Raw genomic sequence first — 19465 nt, 5'->3', positions numbered from 1 at the left:
TTTTAGCAATATGTATTAAAAAAAAACGATTTGGTCGTCCGTTTTGCAATAACAATTTTGTTTATTAACCGATTTTCATTTAGTGTCCCATTTAAGGTATCTTTTTTTTTCTGAAGAAGTTGTCTGTTGACCTCAAATCTCTAAATAAACACGTTTTTAATTTCCAAAAACTAAGTATGTATAAGGTTTTGATTGTTTATATAACAATATTGTTCTATTAAAAAGTTGATGAATCCCTAGATGATAGTCTTGTTATAATATCTCATACTATAGATTTCAACAGTCAAATCAATCTTTACATTTATGTCGAAAAAATTCTTATTTTTCACTAATTTGGTTGATCTATAATGACATTCAAGTAGATGAAAGGCTAAAACATGTTTACGTGCTTCTGATGAAATTGCTCAAGGAAGTTGCTGAAGGAACAAAATGAAAAAAATAAATATAACAATTTAATAGTCAATATATTTCCTATACTCCGGTATAACATTTACAAATTTAATATACGGAATCAAAAGGTCTCGCTGCCTTATTTGTATCAAGTATTAGAAAACCTTCTCCTTGCCCTTTGCCTTGGCCACCTATGGTTCCATGTACACGTCCAATGTTGACCCTGGTGGGATCAACTTCAATTCCAGCTTCACCTTTAAATTGTGCAGAAAGATCTCTCTATAAATGAGGAAAGATAATATTTACAAAAATATTTACCAACAAATAAAACATTATTTTGTCATTTAAAACGTTTAAAAAACTGTTTCTCATGGATAGAATATTGCATATTTTGAAATTATAATGTGAAATAAAATTTTTTGTGCAGCTATGTGCAGTGTCATAGGAATATGATTTCTGTTCCGAATACATACGATGTCTTAAAGTGTCACATAAATGCTCGATTAGAAATCTCATATGGGTTATAGGGTATCCAATATAATTTTTGAAGTGAATCTCATCAAGGTAACTATTCACTATTTTTATCAAAATAAAGACGTGCTTTATCGTGCATTAACACGAAACTGTCATATTTAATATGGCTGTCAAATGTCAAAACATGATCTTCTACAATGTCTTTTTACATGTTAGCTCTCATTCACTTAATCCCCTCCACAAGTTTGGTATGTCCTTTCCAAGAAAAACCCCTTTATAGCGCTATGCCGCCATTACCAAAATTAACGCTGTGTATGAGATTACAACTAACATACTGTTCACCATCATAGAAGCGATATTGACAAAACTTCTTCTACAGAAGAGTTGGCGAATCTTCTTCTTCGTGTGCCATGTCTTTCAGAAGGTGGATTATCGTCATAGCTATCTTAATTTTATTCACTGCCACCCTAAGTAGCATGCTTGTATTAACGCAATACCAATCTCACAAGTTCTTTAACCATGAGGTTCTCTTTCGCCCTGGACTGCGTTTGCCTGCTATTTTTCCTTGCAGAATATTTTGCAGCAACCTATATTTGGGACTTCTCATTACATGTCCGAAATACTTCAGCTTTCTCTGCTTGATGCTTCATAATCTCAGTCGTCTTGCTGAGACGTTCTAGTATTGTGGAGCCTGTGGAGTTTCAAACCTTTTTCACCCAAGTATTGTGGAGTTTCAAACCTTTTTCACCCAAGTATTGTGGAGTTTCAAACCTTTTTCACCCAAGAAACTTAAAATTCTTCTATAGCACCACATTTCGAAAGTCCATTTAGATCGATTTGAATAACAGTCCAGGACTCGACACCGTAAAGTAAGACCTAGATCACGTAGCAGCGAAGAAGACAGATCCTCAATACTAATTTTAGGTCTCTGTTACATAACACCTTGGACATCCGTCTAAATGCGGCTCTGGCCTGCTCTATCCTAGATCTAATTTCGCCGTGACTTGCTGCATTACAATTTATTTGCTGTCCAAGGTAAACGATTTTATCAACTCGCTCAAGTTTGGTATTATTTATATAATAGACGGTTTTGTATTCTGCTGTTTACTTATTACGAGTATTTTGGTTTAACGTATGTTCAGATCTAGACCTACCATCCTACAACTCTCAACGACACTATCAAGTAGCAGATGTTGGCAGATTTTCTTGACTAGAAGCTAGGAGTACTGTATCGTCCGCCTATCGCAAATTATTGATGACTTCACGTTTCACCTTTTTGTTTTTCAGAAAGTGCATTTCTGAAAATTTTTTTGGAATAAACGTTGGCGAATGATGTGCCAGTTTTAACCTCATACAGAGGGTTAGTTTTGGTGGTGGCGGCATAATGCGATGTAGAGATATTGCTTTTAAAGGAGATGATTGGGCGAATACCAGCTAACACGTAAATTAAAAACATTTTAGAAAATCATGTTTTGCTATTTGCCAGACACATTGGATATGACATATTCATGCTAGTGCACGATAACGCTCGTCCTTATGTCGCTAAATTGCTGAATACTTACCTTGATAAGATAGGTATAATGTAAAAATTATATTGGCCATCATTAGACTATATCAGATTTAAAACATGAATTTGTAAAAGAAATCATATTGCTATGACGCTAGGAGGGAAAACTAAGGATTGCAGCATAAAAAATTTTACTTCAATGAGTATTTTAAAATATGCAATATTTTTGTCCATGAGTGTATTATTTATTATTAATCATTTAATTTTCAATTGAGTCATTTAGGAAACAAAATATTGGAACTAGCCAATACTTTTTTTTTCAAATTTTTATATTTTATTCTCTCTATGGTTTTTGTCTTATATTTTTCAATTGATAATAGCCATATCCGTAATTTTTTCACTCTATTATATACCTGTGGGCCGAAATAAAGGAGTACATTTTTTAGTTGAAAATAACTTTTTTGATTTTGGGCAATTTAATTTCTTTTTGCAGGGCTAATAGCCCAACATGTCCTCAACATGGCTGCAAATTTGGAAGCAAAAATTACGTACAGGGTCGGACTTATAAAAAACTTATGTAACGGTGCATTTGAGCTCGTTGCAAATGAAAACCGTCTTAGCTAAAATTGAACTGATATGCTCTTTTGGTAGGCTAAGTATCCAAAACACTTCAGTAAAAGGAAAATTTTTCAAAATTGCCGTATTCGCAAAATATTATTTTTTTATTAAATTAGAAAAATATAACATTTTAACAAATAACACATGTATGAAAGCAGGTTAATAATTTTAAAACTTAGACTAAAATATTATGAATGTGGCCACCATTATTGTTTACCACTTCTTGAAGTCGTCTGCGCCATACATTGAGAGCCCCATTTATTATACCCTGTTCAAAATTGTTCCAAACAAACTGCATTCTTTCTTTGAGCTCTTCGATGATTTCAAATTGTTGTCAATTCAATTCAATTAAAAGATGCTCTATAGGAATTTCTCTCTTAAATTGTACGTCAGAATACACCCTATTAATTTAGGTATTTTTAGGAGGCCGTAAATAAAACATTTTTTCCGTCATACAAATTTTGTTCGAAAATTCCCCAAATTGAATAGTCAACCGGATTTAATTCTGGGCTATTAGGTGGTCACTTCTCTGGCTCAATATAGTCCGGGAAATTTTCACTCAAGAATATCCTTGTATTGTGGGAAGTGTGCGAAGAAGCACCATCCTGTTGGAAAGTGTAATCATAACATGTTTTACCCCGGCATCAAAAAAATCAGACGAGATTTTCCCAACATGGATACTGCAACAGAGACTATGGCACCTTTTGAGAAATGACTTTTTTCAATTAAAAGAGGTTCTAGAGGAATTTCTCTCTTAAATTGTACGTCATAATACACCCTATTATTTTGGGTATTTTTAGGGGGCCGTAAATAAAATATTTTTTCATCTGAAAACCATATTTTTCTAATGTCTTCAAGAGAGCGTAATCTTCTTAGCTCAAATTAAATCTTTCCAGTCGTTTTTCCCTTACATTGGCAGTAAGTTTTTGACACTAAACTTTTTTAAATACTTTAAGATGTCAATCTTCTTTCATGATTCTTCGAACTGATCCTAGTGCGGGAAATCCTTAGTTTCTTTTGCGATTATCCTTATTCCAACAGATTGGCCAGGTTGCAAATTTCCTAAAACAACCCTTACTCTAGCAATGTTTTCTTCAGTTTTTCCACTTCCTCTTCCACTTTCATGTTTAATAGTCCCATGGGTTTCCCTTAAATGTCTTAAGAACTTTCCTATCGCTCCAATATGCCAATTGTTCTCAGGAAATGCATTTACAATTTTTCTTGCGCCATAATTATATTTTTCACGGTAATATTTAATTAAAATTCTGTCCTCTTTGCTTAAAAGTGGCATTATGAACTGGCCAATTTACTTATTTAACTATAAATGTCAAACAAATTTCATGGCAACCTAAGCTGTCAGGGCTTACTAAGTAAAATTGACATATTTGAGTGTGAGAAATTCTTAAGACATTTAACAAAAATTACTGCTAATAATAAGCAAAACGATAGAAAAGATGTAATTTAGTGCTAAGAGGGTTTTGTTCTGGTGAACATATTAGAAAATTACTCGAATAAGATTTCCTAATTTAAGTAAAAAATAACATTTTACAAATTTGGGTTTTTTTTTTTAAATTTCATGGCGAAGGTGTGTAGTGAACAATATTTACATAAAAAAAAGATATTTTGCGAATCCGGTAATTTTGAAAAAATTTCCTGTTTGCTGAAGTTTTCTGGATAGTTAACCTGCCAAAAGAGCATACCAGTTCAATTTTATTTAAGACAGTTCTCATTTGCAACGAGCTCAAATGCACCGTTGCATAAGTTTTTTTATAAGTCCGACCCTGTACGTTATTTTTGCTTCCAAATCTGCAGTTATGTTAAGGATATGTTAGGCAATTAGCCCTGCTAAAAGAAATTAAATAGCCCAAAAATTAAAAGAGTTACTTTCAACTAAAAATGTACCCCTTTATTTCGGCCCACAGTGTATATTAGTTTTAAAAATTAGGATATTTCAGCACAACTGTTCGTTTGGCATCGTTTTGAAGTTACTGGCATTTTTTTGCTTAAATGATAATTTTAATTTGCTAGTTTTGGTAAGTAGAGAAGGCTATTAGATGTGCCGTGTGTTTAATATTGGTTTCTGACAATGGCTGCTTTTTAAAATTTTTTCCCTAAAATATTCCATAAATGTTCTAATGGATTCATATCAGGACTACAGGCAGTCCAGTTCTTATGGATAATTTCGACAACATTTAGGTATTCCTTGATGATTTACGCAGTATGTGGACGCGCATTAAACTGCATAAATAAGTTGACCTCCAGATATTGTCCTATGTATCTGTTTGCTGTTAGAGCGTCATTTGAAAGAAATGCCTGCCCATATCATAACACCTCCGCCTCCAGACGGCGTTCCAGGTGAAATAGAGCAAGGTCCTAGTCGTTCCCTGGGTCTCCTCTATACACATTCGTGTCCGTTTGGAGATTGTAATCAAAAACGAGACTCGTCTGAAATCAATATAAAACTCCATTGCTGAACAGTTCAGTGTCTATGATCATTCGTAAATCTCATCCTGTTAGCTCGATGAGCTACTGTTAATTTAGGGATAAGAATGTTAAACACTTTCATGCAGGATTCTTCTTATAGTTGTATATATCAGAGTTTATCAAAATAAACGTGAAACATCGTCAATGCAATAAAAATGCAAAAAATCTGTTGTTAGTAAATAAGATAAAATATATTTTTTTTGCCAAATGTTAAAATTTTGTTTCTATCTTTACGTGATCATTATTTAAAAACGTTAAAAAACCGTTCTTATTGTTATAAGCAAACATTTTTTATTCTTAATGCTTACTTCCTCCCCATTAAAACCACATAGTGATATAAATTAAATAAAACATACACAATACAAGTGTCCGGATTTTTTTACCAGGAGTGTAGATGACTACGTTAAACTAGTAAAAAGGCTCACATTAGAAGTCTAATTATATAAATGGGAAATAAATATACCGGGTGTCCCAAAAAGAATGTCTCTCGGCCATATCTCAGGAACCGTTTATAGTACAGCGTTGAGAAAAATATATTTATAACAAAAGTTGCCTCGGGAAAAGTCTGGAAATTATTTTCATAATTGTAGGTCCACCGCTAGAGGGCGTAATTGAATATCAAAAATTAAAAAATCAAAATTTTAAAAAATTTACCTATTCAAAGGGCACTTGCATCCTTGTATTTAATATTTTCCAAAGAAAACTAGATTTCTGAAAATAATTAAATAACGCCTTCTAGCTTCCATATTACTCATTAAGCTATTTCAAAAATAAGACCCTTACATTGACGGAAAAGAGCTGTTTTTAAAAAGACCAAGTATGCAAAATTCGATTTAGCAGAACCGGACTTACAGCCATTTTTTCATAAGAAGGTTCCCACTCACCCCCACCTCTTATTTGCAAAGGTAGACTTAAACGTGAAATCAAATATGCGCAGAATTTTATGAAGAATACGATGATTGGATTTCAAGTGCCCTTTCATTAGGTAAATTTTGTAAAATTTTGATTTTTTAATTTATGATATTCAATTACGCTCTCTAGCGGTGGACCTACAATTATGAAAATAATTTCCAGGCTTTTCCTGCGGCAAATTTTGTTATAAATATTTTTTCTCAAAGCTGTACTATAAACGGTTCCTGAGATATGGCCTAGAGCCATTCTTATTGGGACACCCGGTAAAAATTAAAAACATATTAATGAAGGACAAAAAAGCATATGTGTTACATTTAATATTGTAATATTGAATGGGTCGCACGTGTGAGTACATACTAAGTAAGATATCAGTAAACTATCAGTCACTACCGGCATCATTTAGTTTACTGTTACCGGCACCTGATCATGCTGTGCTAATTATAGACAGCGAAACCGGTGGTCCGGAGTGAATAAATTGATTCTGAGAACGTCTTTTATTTCATTACTTATTTAATATTGTGTTTGTATGGGATTAAGCCACAATTTATTGTACTGAAAATCACATTTTAAATTAATATTATACAAGCATATAACAAGATTAGCCCGATCAAAGAACAATCTGACCCAAAAAATAAAGGAAGGATAAAAATTTGGGAATAGATAGTTGAAATTGTCTATTATTATATAAAAAAAAGTTTACAATTCTACATCACCTCCATTAAAAAAAAATGGAGGGGAATACCCCCACTCTCGAAGATGAAAAAAATACATTCAAAATAAGACCGGTATTGGATAAAATGACTAATTCTAAACAACCTTTCTTCTATAGAGTTTTTTCACTAGGTTAATACTTTTCGAGTTATTTGCGAGTCAATATGTTCATGATTAACAAAATAAAACATGTTTTTGGACGCTTTTTCGGAGATAACTCAAAAAGTAAGTATTTTAGCGAAAAAAAATTTCTTAGCAAAAATATAGCCCATAAAAAATTGAAAAAAATGGTGTATACACGAGGTCTGTAGACATAGTAGAAGCAGAGTTGCAGCTAATGAAAAGTAGGTTCTTCTTCGTCAAATTCCAAATCGAATATTTTAATGTGAAATAACCCGAAAACGGAGCAGTTTTAGGGGAAAATTCATTGTAACTTTTTTAAAGTGTTTAAAAAGGTTTACTTTTGTTTTTAAAAAAACTTGTAATATTAAAAGTAAGTGAATTACGCTCAAAATATTGTTGGTCCCTTTTATTTTTTGGTAAATAAATCGTGAATTTCACCCCCTAATTAGCATCACATATAAATTTTAACATTACCACTTCACAAGTTATTTTGTCTATGTATTATTTATACGATCTGTAAGTTTAATTGGTTCAAAGTGGTTCGTTTTGAAAAAGCTGTAGTTATGGCTTAAACGAGTAACCAATCACGAGTTTAGGCAAATTTTGAACAGCCATAGCCTAACCAATTTTTGTCTAATATGAAAACAAAAAATCAAAAATTTTCAGAAAAGCAAGACATACATTTCATTACTCTTTGAGATTTTTGGTATTCCTAATTGTTTTTAAGTTAATTCCATAAACAATAAAGATTTTTTTCTAAATTAAAAAACTGTTTTATTTTAAACCCACTTTTTTTCAAAACTGAGCACTTTGAACCAATGAAACTTATAGATAATATAAACAATACATAAGTAAAGTAACTTGTAAAGCAGTAACGACTAATTTTATTTGAGAAGCTAATTAAGGGGTGATTTTCGCCATTTTTCACCAAAAAATAAAAGAGACCAACAATATTTTGAGCGCAACTCACTTACTTATATGTTAAAAGTTTTTTTTTAAAACAAAAATATACCTTTTTTTAAACACTTTAAAAAAGTTGGAATTAATTTTCCCCGAAAAGTGCTCCGTTTTTTGGTTATTTCGCATTGAAATATTCGATTTGGAATATGACGAAGAACAACCTACATTTCATTAGCTGCAACTCTGCTTCTACTGGGTCTGTGGACGTCACGCATACACTATTTTTTTCAATTTTTTATACGCTATATTTTTACTAAGAATATTTTTTTCGCTAAAATAATTTCTTTTGGAGTTATCTCCGAAAAACCGTCCAAAAACATTTTTTTTTGGTTAAAAATGAACACATTCACTAGCAAATAACTCGAAAAGTATTAACTTAGTAAAAAAAACTCTACAGAACAAAAGTTACTTAGAATTGTCCAATTTTGTCCAACTCCGGACTTATTTTGAACGTATATTTTTTCACCCCCGAGAAAAAAATTTTCACCCCGTATTTTCCAATTTTTGTAAAATGGAGGGGATGTAGAATTGTAAACTTTTTCTTATATAATAATAAACAATTTCAGCTACCTATTCCCAAATGTTCATACTTCCTTTATTTTTTTGGAGGTTTTCGTAAAATTTTGCGTTCCCTGATCGGACTAGATAGGCACATATCTAGGGATAAAATGTAATTAAAAATATATGAAATGTTCCTAGAACTCCCTAAATTGTACAGATATTAAGCCATTGGAAAAAATCATAATTAGGGCTGGATGGTCACCTACACACAAGAATAGATTACATAACTTAGCTTAGGTTTACAATTTTGTGCCTTCTTTAAAACACAAATTAAAAGAAATTCGAATATCCTAAAATAATTTAAACTCTTTTTGATTATACCGCTATTATATAATAAGACTAAGCTTTGTTTTTAAACCAAGAGGAGTAAACTAAAAAGACAGATTCACACCCAAGAAGGTTACTAGAAATATCACCAAATATATCTTCTTTTTTGGTTGCTCATATCGGCCGTTGACGGTAATCCATAAATATTATTATTATACTAATACATCGCTAAAGAGTTTTAGACACATCTGTTTTTATACCTATAAAAACAGACTAAAAATCTAAAAATTAAAGTAATAACGCAGAAAATACAAAAATCGCTGACATAACTTAATTAACCTATGAAATGCCAATAGTGTCAAAATTGTATACATGTCATTAGTGTCAAAACTTGATAACAGTGGAGCAGTAAACTTGTCTGAGGTTGGACCAATTACAAACAAGCTTTACGGCGCAGGAAATTTGAATTACTTCTCTTGGTTTAAAAACAGACTATATTAAGCATCAAGGGAAATCGTCAAAGCGATAGTAATATAGAAGGTATAAGTACAATTGAGTCCGCGAGTCTTTACCCGTGCGTCATTAATACCTGGTGAGATAAAACACATACATTTTATTTAGCATCATTCTCTTGCACGCATGAAATTAATGACAAACCAGCTGCCGCCTGTTATTAAGTAAAAACACATGTTATTTTTATGAACGATTTAGACTCAGTGTATTGAAAAGAGATAGATACAAAGAAAGACGATTGGGGATGTCTTCACATATTTTAAGTACAATTTCTGACGTTTTGCTTTGTTTACTTTTGTGGCTGTCAGTTTGTTGAATTTTTTGCTGTTATTTTGTCGAATTTTTGCATTTTGAAGTTTTTTATAGTATACGCTCTGAGCTTCGCTGGTGGCGCTCCTAACGGATTACTAATTCAACTTTCACCGGTAATTTTTAAATTTATTATTTAATTGTTATCGCTTAATATTTACAACGCAAAAAAGTAATTAAATTGTAATCGATTTTTTTTTTTAATTTTTCTAATCATTTTGACGTTCTATTGATAAAATATGAATTTCTTACTTCGGATACTTCCACAATTATCGTGTAGATGGCGCTAAGATTATTAGAATAATTTATAATTACATATTGCGGAACAGTAAAAAAAACTTAAATTCAGTATTTAAAACGTAAGTATATTTAAGGTAAAAATATATACCACAGCTTGGACCAACTAATATTTTTTATAATTAATGTTTTCAATTTGAATTTTAAATTAATCACTTTGACATTTATGTCAAATTTCCGGTAAACGTTTACAGACTTGCCACTACTGGCTCTCGCGAAGTTGTAAATATCCCCTCTACGTACGAGCTCACAGCGTATACAAACAGTTGTTTTCACAACTAATTTTATATTGGAGTTAGAAATTTTGCAATAAGTTTATGTTATTTAACGATAAATTTTGACAACGTACAAAGCTAACCTCATTGTTGACACAGTTGAATGCTTGTGTTTAAGGTTCCGCCAAAGTGAATAAAATAACAAAAAGAAAATATGTTATTGAATTTTTTTATTAATTGTTTATTTATTTATTAATCAATGATAATAAAATAATTTATTAATCTACTTCAAATGTAGCTGTAATTATGCACCAAAATTTTTAAGCAAAACTTAAATTTGACATTCTATTTATTTGATAACGTCAAATTTTATAATAACCCGTGATCGGAATAATATCCATTTGCCGTTGTGTTTAGTAAATTTCCGACTTATTTCGTATGCTTTAAATGATGACGCACGGGTAAAGACTCGCGGACTCAACTGTAATTTAGGTATATTTTCTACAAATATCTTATTTGACGATCGGAGGGTCCGCATCTGATCAAACAGGCAAATATACCGTATTTACCTAATATTTTTCTACCACGCATATTTTTATACTTACTAACAATGATTCAGAGCTAGTTCAATAGACAGAAACAATTAAAATATCCGAATTCAGATTTGATTTTATTAATAATAAAAAATAATTAAAGTTATATCAAGAACAGAAAAAATAATCTGTATGAGCCATTTATAGTAGAGGATCCGATATATGGTCGATTTGCACCGATCTGTTTAATGGATAAAAATTATTGGATATGTAATTTAGCATGTTAACAATTACAAAAAACAAGGGTTGCCCGATCTAATTTTGTTCTAACTATAATTAATCAATAATTAAAAAATGATATTTTTTTTTAAAACAAATTTCGACACGGACAGATATTATATCAGATTTTTTGGACCATTCTAAACAAAAAGGACTTTTGTAATTTTTCTATAAGGTTGATCGTTTTCGAGTTATATATAATTTAAAACTGAAAAAAGAGCGAAAGATGACGATGAAGAAGTTCGAAGGCTCAAAAACACAAATAAAAAATATCATTGTAATCGTCAAGTACAAAAATCCAAGTTCAAACTTTTTTCTATCAGGTCTCGATAATAATTTTAGGTATGTTTTATTCTAAATCATATTTTGTTAATTGTTGAATGGGTTGCATGAGAGAGTTCATTTTAAATGAAGTAAAAGACAGACGTACTCTCAATCATTTATTGTAACTTCCGACGACCGGTTTCGCTCTCTATAGATTGCAGAGCATCATCAGGTCAACGGTTACAAGTCACTAAATGCTACAAATAAAAACCAGAATTAGAACAATGTCTGGTTATAAAAGATGCTAAAGATCCATGAGATCAAGCCATGGATCTTTAGCATCTTTTATAACCAGACATTGTTCTAACTCTGGTTTTTATTTGTAGCATTTAGTGACTCGTAATCGTTGACCTGATGATGCTCTGCAACCTATAGAGAGCGAAACCGGTCGTCGGAAGTACACAATTAAATGATTGAGGGTACGTCTGTCTTTTACTTCATTTATTTTTTTAATTATTAATGAGGAGGGTTTCTTATGGGGAGACGGGCATTAACAACTAGAAAACAATGTTTCAGAATGAAATAAGCTCAAAAGACTTATCAAGAAGTGATAGAATAAGGTTTGAACTTGAATTTAGGTACTTCGTAATTTCAAAGACGATATTTTATACTTATGGATTTGAGCATTAAAAATCGTCATTTTTCGTTCTTTTTTCAGTTTTAAATTGTTTATAACTAGAAAACGATCAACTTTAGAGAAAAATTACAAAAGACCTTTTTTGTTTAGAATAACCTAAAAAATCTGAAATAATATCCGCACGGGTCAAAAAACTTTTTTTAAATTCATAAAAAAATGTAATTTTTTAATTATTAAAATAAAAATGTATACCATTTTTATTCAGTTGCAATGCGAAGGCAAAACAATCCCACTTTTCAATTAGAATACGGAGTGCAGTCCAGTCCCTTGAACCGCGATTTTCGGCTCTTATTGGAGCCTTCATCGGAAGGAACGTAGGCACTGTTCTGGGATTGTTTTGCCTTCGCATTGCAACTGAATAAAAATGGTATACATTTTTATTTTTTATTTTATAGTCGTATTACTCCGTAGAGTAACTAGGTGCATTTTTCCGTTGGAACTTTACCAGCTGCAGACGAGGGATGTGAATTGCATAGTGTAGAATTCCTTCCCTCTCGTCTTCACTGCAGCATCCATTTGACTTGCAAATTGTAGAAGTCTTGGAGGTGTCACCAGGAAAGTGTACCAATAAGTTTTCAATTTAAAAATCTTTTAGTAATATTTTTAATATTTTCAATATTAATAATTTACTATTAGGATTGAAAACTACTTCATCTTTTAATTATTAATTAATTATAGTTAGAACAAGATTAGATCGGGCCACCCTTGATTTTTGTAATTGTTAACATGCTAAATTATATATCCAATAATTTTTATCCATTAAACAGATCGGTGCAAATCGTCCTTATATCGTATCTTAGACTATTACAGACAAAACTTTTTATCATCACAAAAAGATTAATTACCAAAACCTGTAGAAAAATAGGCCTGTATCCAGGATACAAAAATGTTTAATACTGAGAATGATGGTATACTATCTTAATGTAACTCGTAACAAAGTGCATCTAATAACAAAAAGTAAAATAATTCAAACCACCAAATATAATACATAGTTCATAAAAAATATGCTAATAATGTCGCGCTAAAAGTACACCTACCTGTTATCTATGTATAATAGGTATAGCTTCATAACACGTTTTTTTTTTCATCAAGAATCTACAACTTCCTTGCATTTTCTACTCGGTCAAACAAGTTGTAGATGAATAGTTTTTAAACAATGGATGCTTTATCACTATAAACCAGAAGTATCCAAACAGTTGATCACGACAGAATTCAAAATTAAACAAGGCCTGGTCGAAAAACTTCAGACTCGTGAGGCAAAGCGACAAAGACGTTCAACGAATATTACAAATTTTTCTCTCGTTTCAAATAAAATTATAATAAGCTACGGCGACGAAGCGTTATGCGTTATGTCAATCTTTGTTAAAATAAGTACAAGTTCTCTGTAATAGTTATTTATGATATAAGTGTTAAAAGTACACGTTTAAGGCACACATGTGAAAGTTTGCAGAATGAGCGATAGCGAGTTCTGCAATTCACATGAGTGCCTTAAAAATGTACTTTTTAACACGCATATCATACAATATTTTTTCTACAAACATAATTATAGGACAATATCTACAAAAACTTTTACTTGAACTTGACTGACATTCCAATTTTATATTTTTTTGACATTACATCAAAATTGCATATACGGCCAATAGTGCAGTCACTGAAGGTTTTCACCTCCGATTTCGTTGAACCTCCATCGATTTTCATGAAAATTGGTGAGTAATTAGAGGATACCTCAAGGAACAAAGGTGATATGATGCCAATTTGCGCTTTTCCCCTGGGGGTGGATGCCACCTCCTCTCGGGGGTGAAAATTATTTTATTAAAAATAATACCATAAGTCGATAGAGGGACAAATTATAAGCAAAATTTGTTATATAAAGTTATTAAAATAAATCTTTTTGAGTTATTAAAGACCAAAGATGTTATTTTTTCGTAAAAAATGCATGCTTTAAATCGGTTTTTCACGTATAAATCAAAAACTATAAGCTTTTACAAAAAAGTTATTATTACTGAAATTAAAGATAATAAAAAATTGAATACATTCCTTATATAAAGAACTAAACTAATGTTAACTCAAAGTGAGTTATTGGCAATTGAATGTGTATTTTTTTCGACGAGTATTCAAATCTAAGTATTCAAGCTTAAATAACGGGAAAACGATGCAATGTATAAAATATTCCTGCTAAATATTTGTAAAAGTACTTCGGAATACCTGTCAAATGAGCTTCAGAACAAGGTAATAGCGTCAAAATTAAGCAAGTTGTGATGAAAATAAAAGAACCATTTCGAATTTTTTAGGAAAAAGAAAAATGAAACATACGCTATTTCCACAAAAATTAAAATTTATATTAATCCTTACAAAAACTTCTTTATATTAGCATAAGTAATGTTTTCGATAATTTTGACCGGTTTAGAAAGCATATTTTTGAAAACAGATATAATTTTAAAAAAATCATAATTTTTAAAATTATTTTAATTCTCATATTATTTTGATAATAACTTCAAAAATATTCAATATACGTAAAAAATTATATATAATGAAATTTAGGTTTTTCTGTACCAAATATTTTACCTGTTTTACTATTTCTATAGGGTAAAAAATAACCGAGATAGAAACGTTTAAATCTTAAATTTTGGTATGGGAATCATGCAAACGGGGCCATTTAACCTTTTATTTTAAAAAAATAAGGGGTTTAAAAGATTAGATTCAACGTGCTTAAATAGCACTTGAAATTAAGTTTCAAACAGTTTTTAGATGAACCTGATATCGTAAACACGAACGGAGTTATTAAAAAAAAACAATAACATTTTTTGGAAAAAATTTTAAAATATAAATTTTGAAAAATTTTTAGAGCATAAATTTTAACGCTATCAACATTTTCGGGAGCTCATTTGATAGATAATTTTAAGTACTTTGACAAATGTTTAATAAGTTTATGTTATAAAATGCATCCATTTCCCGTTATTTCAGCTTGAATACTTATGAGTTTTTTACCTGCCGAAAAAAATATATATTCAATTACCTCTAACTCACTTCTAGTTAACATTAAAAGGTTTTTCTAGCAAGGGGTTTATTTTCTTTTTTAATAGCTTTAATTTTGATAATAATAGCTTTTTTGTAAAAACGTATAGTTTTTGAGTTATTGATGAAAAATCGGTAAAAACATGCATATTTCTCAATAAAAATTAAAATCTTTGATCTTTAATAACTCAAAAAGTTTTGATTTATTTTAATAACTTTATATAACAAATTTTGCTTAGAATTTGTCCCTCTATCGAATTATGGGGTTATTTTCAATAAAATAATTTTCACCCCCGAGAAGGGGTGGCATCCACCCTCAGGTAAAAGCGCAAGTTGGCACCATGTCATCTTTGTTCCTTGAGATATCCTCTAACCACTCACCAATTTTCATGCAAATCGATGGAGGTCAGCGAAATCGGAGGTAATAGCTCATATCCACCTTCAGTGACTCCACTACAATACGAACTGCAGTACCTACCTTAAAACTTTTTTAAAGAACTAGTGCCTTAAAGTAGCATTTTTAACGCTCGTATGGAGTGCTAAAAATTGCATTTTTAACACGGTTGTAGAAAAAATATTTTAAACGCATAAAAATTAGTGCGGTGAGAAAACGTAAAATGAATCATTTTAATAGTGATTAGGAGAAGAATTATTTGTGTTTGATATGTTCCAAAATAAGTGAGTTTAACTAATTTGTTGATATCCAGTGGCACTACACTGTAAGTATAAAAACGCGAAACCTGTAGGTTTAAAAAAATAAAAATTATTTTTCACCAAAGAGTTAAGAAGACGAAAATTGCAAGATTTGAAAAGTAATTTGAAGGGAGAGTAATCCATATTATCTAGACCAGTCAACCAATCAGCAGCTGCAGCAATCGGGTCTTTTAATATTTACCAGATACTTCCACAACAAAGAAATTTTTCTAAGGTGGAGTAATCGAAAAAAAAGTATTTACTGAAGCAACTAATATATTATTTGATGACTTGAATACAATGACAACACTTTGGAAAACGATGGCCTCACCTAATCTCTTACATGGTCGATCTGAATCTATAAAATATACTCTAGAAATACTCTAGGAATCCAAGCTACCGTAATGAAGCATTCAGAAGAATAAAAGCGGTTATATTATATAACTTGATAGACATAGACATGAAGTAAAAAACTGAATATCCAGTCAATTAATAATAAAATATCAAACAATCCAGAACAAAATGAAAAACTATATTTAAATAATACTACTAATAAAACTACATACATTAAATAATTTGTATTAATATAATATAAATAGATTTTTATCGAGTTATACGCGATATACAATTTGAAATATGCTATACTGGCCATTTTCAAGGCTTAATAACTCCTAAAAATTATTATTATGTCATTATAATATTTGTCATTATTTATATCAATAATTTTTGTCATTATTTTATTACTAAGTAGTTATTTTTAATTATCAACAATGAGCGCTAACAGCGTATTGAGGCAGCCGTCAATGTGAGTGCGAGTGAGATTCACAATTGGACGGCCGGAATGGTGCATTTCATTCGCACTCACAATATTATTGTCGGCCGCCTAATACGCTCTTAGCGCTCATTGTTGATAATTAAAAATAACCGCTTAGTAATATAATATTGACACAAATTTTTTCAGGATCTTGTAGGGGGGACTTTAAATCTTTGATTTGGTCACTTCCTGATTTTCATGTTAATAATTTTAAACCGCGGTAGTAAGCCTTTAAAATGGCTATTTTCGCGTTTTTCAAATTTTAAATCGCGTATAACTCTACAACAAATCAATTATAGGGAAAAATCACAGGAGACCTTTTTTGCTCAGAATCACCTAAATTATCTAAAAAAAAATTGTTTAAAATAAAAAAAATGTGATTTTGTTTAAAAGAAGTTGTTTAAACAATTTTTCGACCACGGTACCGTCTGACACCCTATGGATTGGTTATAAGAATCAGCCTGACTATATTAAGGTTTGAATTTGAATTTAGACATATCGTGATTTCAAAAATAATGTTCTTCTGAAGCTATTTCCTTGTGGCATTTTTATAATTAAGTATTTTCTATGAGAAAACACCACGAAAAAAATATACGAAAAAAATACAAAAACATTTGCGACGGATATTCTTGAGTTGGGATTGATTTCATGTAATCGAATGAACTATCTTTTAGTAAAGTCGTCCCAGGAACGCAACTCATAAATATTGGCGATATCATTTTAAAGTCTTCTACTTTAAAATGTATAATATACGTCTGAATTGCCAATATAAATGAGTCAGATTAAATACATTATTAGAAGAATTTTTTTACTTAGTAACATTTTTTTTTATTTTAATAGTATTTTGTATTTTGACAACGAAACCCGATTTGGGCTTCGAAACGTTAATAAATTAATTTTTTAGTAAAATTGTGGCTTATTTCCCATAGAAAATACTTAATTCAAAAATACTAGTTTTTAGTTTAAGTTTTTTGGCCTTGAAAATCGTCATTTTTGGTTTTTTTCAGTTTTAAATTGTTTATAACTCGAAAAGAATCAACTTTAGGGAAAAATTACAAGAAACATTTTTTGTTCTTAATAATACAAGAACCTAAAATAATGTCTACCCGAGCCTAGAAAAAATTGATTTTTATAATTTATTATTTTGTGTACACAAATATACAATATGCTACAATAAATGTAGCAATAACTCCGAATTTACGGCGTTTAGGTATAGGCAATATTACATAAAAAATTCAAAACGCAAAAAATATACAGGTTCCATTTGAAATAAGAAAGTTTATTAGCTTTCCAGAAAAAAGGAAGATCTGACAACAATGTACACACCACTATAATATGGCCGTATTAGAAGACCAATACCCACCAAATTCTAAAAAAAATCATGTAAACTGTTTCTGAGATAATTGAGGCGTTCCATACATAAAATTCACTCTGTATACACGAAAATGAGACAAGGAAAATTCTGATAACTTTAAAAAATTTAAATGTGCTTATTTAATTTGTAATATACAAAATATAGGGACATCAACTTACCAACTGAGGAGGCAATAAGTATTGTGGTCTATCGTATAGGTAAGATGGTATATAAAAGGCATTGCTCAAAGTTACGATAATCGCTAAAACAAACAACGTAAATCGGAACATGTTGAAGAATATGGAAATAACGATGGAATAACTGTTAGGTATTTCTAAGAACCGGTTTTATATTTGGCTAATGTGTAAGTAGGTGGTACTTTATTAATACGAGTTGTATTGTTTTATTCAAATTAATTAAAATAAACAATAACTACCAAATATTACTAAATATCTTTTTGGCAATTAGTTGATTAAGTACTAAGATAATCAAGAAGTGTAGGGTTTCATGGCCACTGTTTTGAAATGGTACATTGTTTTCCCGATTTATTGGCTGTTATGTGAAATTATTTGTTTCTGGCGTTCTTCTGCGGCATTTTGTTGGTTCGGCGATGGTTCACTTCAGTTAGGACCATCGACGCATCGGATTTGATAATTTACTTCTTCTTATGACCTTATACTTATTTAATCCTCTTCACACCATGCGGATCATAAGGCGAATTTAGACTTATTCACTTTACATATACACTGCCGATGACAGATGAATAGCGAAAGTGTAGATTGAAAAATTTACATTTTCACTGACGGAATTCGTTTCACAGTCTTTTCAAAATGGCGAATAGTCCTGGCGTGGATATAATAAGTAAAGCATTACTAGAAGAAGGTCGAAAATTAGAAAAAAATCAGGGAGTTTGCCTCTTTCAACCACAATAAACTAAGACTATAAACATCAGCGCTTTCTGCTCCACTCTTTTCTGACTTCCTTATTTTTGCTACCTCAACAATAATATCGAGTGTGCATAGTTTTTATTTTTGATTTTATGTCGCCTATATTTAATCCAGATAAATGTAGCTGTTTTGGTAGGGACCGGTATGCATTTTCACAAAAATATTTATTTTATGGTAGTCCTCAGATTTATTATTCCACAGGCACTCATGATTACGATATATTTATAGAAATATATATGCATATGTGCATCTTTCCACTGAAAAGTCATTTTACGTAGGTATTAAAATATAAATTTATGCGTGACCAGACACCTCGTAACGCGACAGTTCGTAACGGCGACACTTGGTAACAGTGACAGTTCGTAACTATACAAATTCGTAACGGAAAATTCGTAACGTCCAAATTGTTATTACAGTACTGTTATTACAGTTATAATTAAAATTATGTTTATCAATTTAACGAATCACTACGGATAAACATGTTTAACACATTTTATATTTCGCGTTTCAGAATATTTAAAAGTCTTT

At 30.8% G+C, this 19465-nt stretch overlaps 1 protein-coding gene across 3 annotated transcripts in view; it reads right to left on the bottom strand.

Annotated features, from left to right (window-relative positions):
* Positions 1 to 18344, bottom strand: part of LOC126888279 (uncharacterized) — a 49701-nt gene extending 31357 nt beyond the window's left edge. The window contains exons 1-2 of one of the 3 annotated variants that reach the window (XM_050656392.1): positions 18170 to 18337; positions 446 to 669 (exon numbers count right to left, since the gene is read on the bottom strand). In XM_050656392.1, the coding sequence (XP_050512349.1) occupies positions 499 to 669; positions 18170 to 18280 (282 nt within the window). In that variant the 5' untranslated portion in view covers positions 18281 to 18337 and the 3' untranslated portion in view covers positions 446 to 498. Of the gene's footprint in view, positions 1 to 445; positions 670 to 18169 lie in introns of those variants that run through there. The other 2 variants (XM_050656393.1, XM_050656390.1) reach the window with 2 other exon arrangements.
* Between the last annotated feature and the right edge of the window lie 1121 nt (positions 18345 to 19465).

Source organism: Diabrotica virgifera, chromosome 7 (genome assembly GCF_917563875.1).
Source record: "Diabrotica virgifera virgifera chromosome 7, PGI_DIABVI_V3a".
NCBI lineage: Eukaryota > Metazoa > Arthropoda > Insecta > Coleoptera > Chrysomelidae > Diabrotica > Diabrotica virgifera.
This window is presented reverse-complemented; position numbering and strand designations above follow the sequence as displayed.